The sequence below is a fragment of the Cicer arietinum genome, chromosome 3, assembly GCF_000331145.2.
Source record: "Cicer arietinum cultivar CDC Frontier isolate Library 1 chromosome 3, Cicar.CDCFrontier_v2.0, whole genome shotgun sequence".
NCBI classification, from domain to species: Eukaryota; Viridiplantae; Streptophyta; class Magnoliopsida; order Fabales; family Fabaceae; genus Cicer; species Cicer arietinum.
Window position 1 is genome coordinate 6,128,617 of NC_021162.2, and position 9,638 is coordinate 6,138,254.

A 9,638-nucleotide genomic window follows, 5' to 3' on the forward strand; every position below is an offset into this window, starting at 1 on the left:
AGGTGTCCTATGAAGAATTTGGTGTTGTGGACAACGATAATATCTGGGTATGCTGAGAAGGGTCACGTGAAGGAGGCAATAGGGTTGTATGATGAAATGGAGGAGGCTGGGTTGAGGCCTGATGATGGGTTTTTGATAAGTATTTTGGCTGCGTGCGCCAAATCGGGAATGCTTGGTTTGGGGAAGAAAATTCATGATTCAGTTTAGAAGTGTAGGTTTAGGTGTAGCACTAAGGTGTTGAATGCTTTTATTGATATGTATGCAAAGTGTGGTTGTTTGGATGATGGGTTTTGTGTTTTTAGCGGAATGAAGGTGAAGAAAGATTTGGTGTCATGGAATTCAATGATACAAGGGTTTGGCATACATGGACATGGTGAGAAAGCAATCGAGCTTTTCACTAGGATGGTACACGAAGGTTTTGAGCTTGATAGGTGTATGTTCGTCAGCCTTTTATGTGCCTGCACCCACGCAGGCCTTGTTAACGAAGGGCGTAATTACTTTTGTTTGATGGAGAGAGTATACGGGGTTGTTCCTCAAATCGAGGATTACGGTTGCATGATTGATCTTCTCAGCCGTGGCGGGCATCTAAAAGAAGCTTTTAGGCTTCTGTGCACAATGCCCGTGAAACCAAAGGCCATTATATTAGGTACTCTTTTGGGTGCTTGTCGTATGCATAATAATGTAGAACTTGCAAGAGCTGTATGTGAACACCTGTTTAAATTGGTACCATCGGATCCTGAGAATTTCCCCCTTCTGTCAAATATTTACGCTCAAGCTGGAGATTAGATTAACGTATAGTTGTGAGAATGATGCAAGTTTCATCTAGTGTTCGTGTCTTCACATGGTTCTCTCTTCAAAAACACTTAGAGGATAACCTCACCAATCTCCACAAATGCACCAACCTTCACTTTGTTAAACAAATCCACGCTCAACTCATCAAATCCTCTCTTCACCAAGACCTTTACATTGCTCCAAAACTCATCGCTGCTTATTCCCTCAATTCTCACATAACTTCTGCTGTTAATGTCTTTAATCAAGTTCCTAACCCCAATGTTCATCTTTATAACTATCTCATTAGAGCACATGTGAGAAATAATATTGATAATAATGATGATTTCAACACTTCTCTTGCTGTTGAAACTTTTTTAAAGATGCAGGTTAATGGTGTTTTTACAAGACCTTTACATTGCTCCAAAACTCATCGCTGCTTATTCCCTCAATTCTCACATAACTTCTGTTGTTAATGTCTTTAATCAAGTTCCTAACCCCAATGTTCATCTTTATAACTATCTCATTAGAGCACATGTGAGAAATAATATTGATAATAATGATGATTTCAACACTTATCTTGCTATTGAAACTTTTTTAAAGATGCAGGTTAATGGTGTTTTTACTGATAATTTTACTTACCCTTTTGTTTTGAAGGGTTGTAATGCTCGTAAATGGTTGAGTTTGGTGAAAATGGTGCATGCCCATGTTGAAAAATTGGGTTTTTATGGTGATATTTTTGTGCCCAATTCTTTAATTGATTGTTATTGTAGGTGTGGGAGTGTTGACATGGCGATGAGGTTTTTTTTGGGAATGGAGGAAAGGGATGTTGTTAGTTGGAACTCTATGGTTGGTGGGTTGGTTAAATGTGGTGATTTTGATGGTGCTTTGAAACTGTTTGATGAAATGCATGGGAGAGATATGGTTAGTTGGAATACGGTTTTGGATGGGTTTGCGAAGGCGGGGGAAATGGAGAAGGCTTTTGATGTGTTTGAGAGAATGGGTGAAAGGGATATAATTTCTTGGTCTACTATGGTTTGTGGTTATAGTAAAAAGGGTGATATGGATATGGCGAGGATGTTGTTTGATAGGTGTCCTATGAAGAATTTGGTGTTGTGGACAACGATAATATCTGGGTATGCTGAGAAGGGTCAGGTGAAGGAGGCAATAGGGTTGTATGATGAAATGGAGGAGGCTGGGTTGAGGCCTGATGATGGGTGTTTGATAAGTATTTTGGCTGCGTGCGCCGAATTGGGAATGCTTGGTTTGGGGAAGAAAATTCATGATTCAGTTTAGAAGTGTAGGTTTAGGTGTCGCACTAAGGTGTTGAATGCTTTTATTGATATGTATGCAAAGTGTGGTTGTTTGGATGCTGCTGTTGGTGTTTTTAGCGGAATGAAGGTGAAGAAAGATTTGGTGTCATGGAATTCAATGATACATGGGTTTGGCATACATGGACATGGTGAGAAAGCGATCGAGCTTTTCACTAGGATGGTACACGAAGGTTTTGAGCCTGATAGGTGTACGTAGTACATGAGTTTACTGTACTTGATCAGTCACACCCTAAATCAGGTGATATATATAATATGATTGATAGATTGGTACAAGACCTAAGGCAAGTTGGATATGTTCCTGGGGTATGATGGATGAATATGATTCTGTTACATTACTATGCATAGCTGAAATGATACTTATAGTTCAAGAAATGAATACCGTAATGTAGTCATGCAGAATACTGGTTTACTATATGTAAAGAAATTGTCATATTCATCGCCGCATTTCACTTGTTTTGCAAAACAAATGTTGTGTTCAGAGGCCATGGTTGAATGCCAGAACCTATGCTAACAGTACAAGCCATAGAAAGGGTACATTTTGCAAAGAGAAGATGCTAGCTAAGAGGTGATTCGTGTTTGCTACTTGTTATAAAAAGCACTGTTGTAGATATGTATACTAGTGTTTGTTGGCACAAAGCCAGAGTATTTGTTAAACTAATAATTTAATTTAATTGAGAATTTCAACAACTATTAGTCTATAAAGCATAGATTTTGATGTAGACACCTAACATGATACAAACACTTTGACACTGCTAATGTAAAAAGTATATGAAACTGATGCTAATATATATATAAGTTGTCATACGTCTGATACGTACGAGTGTCATACACCTACCCATATTGGACCCGAAGACATGCCTAATCTGCACCTTTTTCACTCTACATTTGACTTGTGTGTTTCTCTGATTGTTAACATCTTTATAAGCCTCAGCTTTCTCTATCTATGTTGCTGGTTTTCTTTTGATAGCCGAAGATCTTCAGTCTGAAAAAGACTGATTTTATTAAGTGAGACTAAGACTCTCTGGGAGGCCTCCATTTTCCAATGCTGGAATATGAATGTATGAGTTGTTTAACATATGCATTATTGTTCGTGTTGATAATACTTTACTTCCCTTTGTCTTTTCGCACTGTATACTGTAAGAACTTCAAAAAACCCTTTCTTTTTTTGTAAGAAATCACTTTTTTCATTATTGTGTGAAATCAGTATTGTAATTAGATGATTGTTTCTTACTTTTTATTAATGTGAAGTACTTCTGGATACACTTTTGAATTAATATTTGTGTATTTGATTATTAGAAATGCTCAAATACTATTTAGATTTTGACTTCGTTTACTCCAACCGCTGCTTCATGTTCTTTTACCCTACCAATCTTGATACGCTTGATATGAAAAATGAACATGAATTTGTTCATTTATTTCTTTTCTTTGGCTATTCACTTTTTCTTATATAGATTGTTTGTGTGCTTTTTACTTGAAGTGAAGAACGGCAGTGTTTTTCTCCTCTTCTCCTCACCTCTTCCATTGACATCAGTCCCTCCAAGTTGCTGAAGCATTCCATTTGTTTCTTCAGGTTTTCCTATTACCTTTTGTAGCATCAACACTTCTGATTGAAGACATGTTATCAATACATGTGATTACATTCAAATTATTCATTTTCTCAAATTATTAGGGGCATAGATGTGTTTGTTGTCTGTGATTGTGTCAATGTTTCATAGCTATTACCTTCCTTGTGACTTTCATATTTTTGTATTGTTGTTAGCTTTGGGAATTGTTTGATTTTGAATCAACTTTTGTGACATTGCTATCCATCACCTCTTGATTTTCATCAATATCACCAGAAATAATTTGACCATATAATTTTCAATTTAATGTGTTCTTACATATTTCAATTTTTATTTTTTCACCTATGAAGGTCTACTGAAGTCTGAAGCTAGTTTACTCACAAAAACATCACATTGTATTTTGCTGGACTTTGAAGCCTTCATGAACTGCAGCCATTGATGGATTTTTGTGTCATGGTGGATTTTAAATGGTTTATCACATTTGTAAAGTAGTTCTCATTATTATACTACTAATAATTAACAAGTACAATGTGCTTATTTTATTCACTTAATTAGGCCCAATTTGCTCAACTAATAGCAATGTTTATGTAATATTACATGTCCAACTTTGGTTTCTACATTTTTACTTCTGGAATCTACAACCTTATCAATATTTTGATTTATCAACAAAGGCAAAACATTGACATGATGTTGCTAATAATACCTTTGAAGTTTTGTAGTTATAATTTTTTTTCCAATATCTTATTATTTATGCCACCAATCACTTATCATTAATACCACCATTTTGGTTATTTTTCCCCATTTAAAAACTTCTGGTGATCAATCTGAGATTTGTTTTTTGGTGAAGTGAAAAATCTGAGATTGTACTAAGCAGATAACTTATTCTGACATTATCATAACAGCATTGCAAGGATTATTTTATAGTTTTTAATCTAGTTTCATCTACATAAACTTCAAATTATATAAGCTTTTCAACCAATTAACAAAGATCCATTTTACACATCATTAACATTTACTAATCTTTCTCTCTAGGACCGGGTCTAATTACTAGTAAGAGGTAAATTATTGTCCTAATCTTTCACTCATTTTTTTTATTTTTTTAAATTTGTTGGTTTTTAAAACCATATATTCTTCATGTGTTCTCCAAAGACTAACCCTTAAAAACAATTTGACATTTATTTGATAAGTTTACTTTTCTATTTAAAATTATATCCTTACGTCAAGACTAATTCCTTGAAATAATTGAAATTTGCTTAAAAGATTTACTTTTCAAATATGTTTTTTCTGTACGTAGCAATCTGGATTGAATATATATTTTTTCATATAGACCTATCTAAATCGAATTCTAAATAAATATTTAAGAAATCTAAATAAATAAACTAAAATTTTAAGTCTTGAAATTATAATGTCGATCAATTTAAGACCTCAAATTTACGAAATATTAAACTCTACCAAATTGTTTAAATATAGTCAAAATATTTATTCTGCAATTATTTTAGAGAGTTTTTTGTCTTTAAATTAGAAAGGTCAATAAACAATTTGACCAACATTAAACAATTTTAAAAAATAATTTAATATTTTATAAATTTAAAGTTCTAAATTCACTAAAACTTATTATTTCAAAAAAAATTCAAAATGATAGTTTACTTTAACTTAAAATATCTACTATTTGTGTCACGTTTAAAAAAAAATGAATGCTAGGTATCCTCAAATTTAATGTCTTGAAAATATCCACAAATTTCAACCTTTTTCATATTGGAAAAAACTACAAAAATATATCAAGTGGAATATAACTTAACACCTCATCTAAAAAGGTCATGATCCATTCAACACCCACAAATAAAGTTCTGTGTAACACTATATGTGTTGATTGTCCTATATGCCATATGTCTAAGCATATCCATTAGCCCTTTTTTTTTTTTAACACTACCCAATTTTGGATGAGATGAAGATGCAATATAAAACACTTTTGTGTGGTACAAATTAAACCACATTCCCAATTATTTATACAATATAAACATATTCCACTAAACTCTCTCATCACTTCACTCTCATCTAAAGAAACAAGTCTACTCAATTAACATGGAAGCTTGTTTTCTCTCTCATAGTGTATTCACCAAAACTAAAGATCAACTCAATACAATAATCAAAGCTGGATCTCTACCATACTCCAAAAGATCTTCTCAACAATTTCATTCAAGAAAAGTTGAATTTCCATTTCATGTAACATGTAAGTTCTTCTCTTTTGTATTCTAGTTATACTAACATCAAGGTTGTAAATCGTGGTAAAAATCGCAACTAAGTCAAGATCTTATCTTTTATATTTATATAAAATTGTAATTAAATAGAGCTGGTATCATCTCAATCACAATTTTTATATATAAAAAATTATAGTTATATAGATTTTATATGATCTCAATTGTTAAAATAAAATATAAATAAAATTAATATTTAAGAAGTTTAAATTTTAGACCGTACATTAATTTTAAAAATATTATTTTTATATTTTATCTCGAATTGAGTATTATTAATTTTGTGACAAAGCTATAGTCTAAAAGTACATACAAAAACTAAAATTAATTGAATAGTCATAAACACTCAAAGTGCTTATTTGTATTTATGTCAATGTCACATAGTATATGGTATATAGTATATAGTATATAGTATACAATAAATGTATTTGGTATTCTTACTTACCATTCTTATCTTCAAATCTTTTGTGACCAAACCATAGGTTGCTACATGTCATCATCATCACCGTTGGATGATGACAAACCAAACCTCAATACCGATTGGAAAACTTTCCGTGCAAAATTGGTGGCCCGAGAACAATTGCTAAAGCCCGAGTTGCTTTCTTCAATGAAAGATCCAGACAATCATCCACCACTCATCACAATTGGTGACAAATGGGCCCATATAATCCATGAGCCCGAAAAGGGCTGTTTGTTAATAGCAACTGAAAAGCTTGATGGGGTCCACATTTTTGAACGGACGGTGATCCTTCATTTATCAACAGGCCCAATAGGCCCATCAGGGATAATACTCAATAGACCATCATTGATGTCTATAAAAGAGACAAGATCAACTGCTTTTGATGTGGCTGGCACTTTTTCTAATAGTCCTTTGTTTTTTGGTGGGCCCTTAGAAGAAGGGTTGTTTTTAGTGAGTCCAAAAGAAGGTGGTGGTGATGAGGGGGTGTTTGAGGAAGTTATGAAGGGTCTATATTATGGTTCAAAAGAAAGTGTGGGTTGTGCTTCTGAAATGGTGAAGAGGAATGTGGTTAGTGTTGGTGATTTTAGATTTTTTGATGGGTATTGTGGTTGGGAGAAAGAAGAATTAAGAGATGAAATTAAAGGTGGGTATTGGACTGTGGCTGCTTGTAGTCCAAGTGTTGTTGATTTAGGGAGTGTTGGAAGTGTTGGGCTTTGGGATGAAGTTCTTGGGCTTATGGGCAAAAGGAAGGTCAAGTAAAGAGGTTTAATTTAAGAGAGCTTCTTTTCGGAATTCTTATGATTTTAAAAAACTACACATGTATTTCAAAGTATAATTTTGGACGGAAAAAAATTGTGTTTTTGTCCAAAATATATTTCAAGATGGTTTAAGAGATTTCTTTTTTTAGATGTAAATTTTCAGAATGATTTTAAAGATGTTAATTTATTTCATTTGGTTTCACTTCATTTTATCGTATATCATTAATTTAAAAGTTTATTTTTGAAGAAAATAATTTGTCTCTTAAAGTAAATAAAAAAACAATACACATTTGAAATTAAACTTTTAAACTTTTAGAGAATTTAGGTGCAGTAGGAAAACCCCTGCTTGTTAATACCACCCTACTAATTCAATTTAAAGAGTAACTTGAAAGCAATTTGTTTGGAAGGTACTTAATTGGAAGGGTGAGAAACAGAATTGTGTGATTTAGTTAGATTCTAACAAGTTGATAAATGTTGTAAATTATAATATGTTTTTTCCTAATTGTTAATTTTTAATTTTTTGTTGATGTTTAATATGAGACTTTTACTCTTTTCAAGTTCAATTTGTGTTTGACTAAAAACAATCCAAATTGTGTTTGACTAAAATATAATTTTTTTATAATCATTTTTATTATTTTTATTTATTAAATTAATAATTATTTATAACCTAAAAAAATTAATGTTATAAATTGTCACATTCTCAGAATGCGACCTGCTACTAGAGAAACAAAATTATCCTTCAATTGGTCGAAAGACGGATTTGCGAGCTCCTGAAAGTTAATAAAAAGAAAGTACGACAATATTTAAATTTTAATGTAAGTATAATGAAGAGTTTTAAATAAAAAATATATAAAAACAAAACATAACTATTTGGTATATTTAAAGTTCAATTATGTTCATTCGAATAAATTTTTCATTATAATTAAGTAATATATTTGTCTCTTACTTATAAATAATAGTGAATTGATGTTTTTTTTTTTATGATTTATCGTTTAGAATATTTAAAATTTGAATTACAATTTTATAATAAAAAAAGTTAATAAAATAATATAATATTTCATTATCTCTTTTATAAGAGACGCGTAAATTAACAAAAAAATGAGATATAAAAAAATTTAATGTATACAAAAAAAAAAGTTTATTATATAGACATATATAGTTACCTACATTTGATTTTTTTTTTAACGAAAAAATGCAATTTATTATATTTTTTAGATTATAATATGATTAGATTAAATTTTGATTAAAATACATGTATTCTAACTTTTATTTTCATTGTTGACGAAGATGAATATAACCATAACTACGTTAACTTTATTTTTTTAATTTTTACACGTATAATTAAAAATATTGATTATCGAGATTTTTTTATTGTATCCAACTTATAAAATGTAAAATTGATTCAATCATTTGTTCTCTTTAAAATGTAAGATTGGTTCAATGTTATATTTTAAGTGTGGTTATCATAAATTTTGTATCACATGTATTTTTTTAATTTATAAAGTATATAGAGTAAGTTTTTATTTACAAATTCGTAAATTAATTTATTTTAGCGGGAATATGGTAGGAAATAAAATCAGCTAAAGAAGAAAAGAAGTGAAATTATATACATAATTTGATAAACTTAATATCAATAATAAGGCCTGCGTTTGACTTCTATTCAAGCAGTTGTGGGTTCGAGTCTGGGTCCCACGGGACGTGTTATAATTTATTTTTTATTTTTATATTTACACACCTATTGTCTTTATTTAATTTTAAATATTTACTTCATTTATTTTATTTTTTTATACTTACAAATCTATTGTCTTTATTTAATTTTTAATAAATAATTTATTTATTTTTTAAAAATATTTATTTTATTCTTAAAACTTATTTATTTAATTTTAAATATTTACTTCATTTATTTTTAATTATAACAGTTAAAAAAGTGTCATTTATTGTGTTTATTTTTAAATATATATAAATAATTTTTGTTATATTATTATAGTTTATAATAATCATACAAGTGGATACTATATATGATAATTTAATATATATATATTAAACATTGTGTTAAAACTAGTATATAATAAAAGAAAGAAAACAAATTTATATAAAAAAAGAGGGTAAACGATTCGATTGAAAATAATATTGTACAAAGAGATAAACAATATTGCTGCAAAAATACATATGTATTAAAGTTAATTATTATTATATTTTTAATTTAAAATAGAAAATTTTGATAGTTAATAATTAATTTGATAAGAATATGAAATTAAATCTATAATATCTTTATACTCTAACTCACTCAAACTACTAAATTATTTTGTAATTACCCATACATTGTATTATATAATTATATATATACACATACAACACACGGAAAGAGTTTACCAACTATATCATAGAAAAAGAGTTTAACAACCATATACAAGAAGAGTTTTGCATGATAAAATGTTATTATATAATTAAATATATACACATACAACACACGGAAAGAGTTTACCAACTATATCATAGAAAAA

General features: G+C 29.9%; 3 protein-coding genes across 3 annotated transcripts; all 3 read left to right on the forward strand.

Annotated features, from left to right (window-relative positions):
• Positions 1-306: 306 nt before the first annotated feature.
• LOC140919634 (pentatricopeptide repeat-containing protein At3g29230-like) lies at positions 307-786 on the forward strand. Its single transcript, XM_073366231.1, has one exon. The coding sequence runs from the start codon at positions 307-309 to the stop codon at positions 784-786; it is 480 nt and encodes a 159-aa protein (XP_073222332.1).
• Positions 787-1,161: 375 nt separating this feature from the next.
• On the forward strand, positions 1,162-2,064 carry LOC140919635 (uncharacterized). The gene has a single exon (XM_073366232.1). The coding sequence runs from the start codon at positions 1,162-1,164 to the stop codon at positions 2,062-2,064; it is 903 nt and encodes a 300-aa protein (XP_073222333.1).
• A 3,593-nt stretch (positions 2,065-5,657) lies between these two features.
• LOC101498692 (uncharacterized) lies at positions 5,658-7,336 on the forward strand. Its single transcript, XM_004491880.4, has 2 exons — positions 5,658-5,894; positions 6,399-7,336. Exons 1-2 carry the CDS (start codon positions 5,747-5,749, stop codon positions 7,133-7,135), a joined length of 885 nt encoding a protein of 294 aa, XP_004491937.1. The 5' UTR covers positions 5,658-5,746; the 3' UTR covers positions 7,136-7,336.
• Positions 7,337-9,638: the final 2,302 nt, after the last annotated feature.

Coding starts and splice junctions, on each gene's coding strand:
- LOC140919634 (XM_073366231.1), top strand. CDS start 307: ATGAAGGTGAAGAAAGATTTGGTGTCATGGAATTCAATGATACAAGGG.
- LOC140919635 (XM_073366232.1), top strand. CDS start 1,162: ATGGTGTTTTTACAAGACCTTTACATTGCTCCAAAACTCATCGCTGCT.
- LOC101498692 (XM_004491880.4), top strand. CDS start 5,747: ATGGAAGCTTGTTTTCTCTCTCATAGTGTATTCACCAAAACTAAAGAT. Junction 5,895..6,398: donor ATTTCCATTTCATGTAACAT/GTAAGTTCTTCT, acceptor ACCAAACCATAG/GTTGCTACATGTCATCATCA.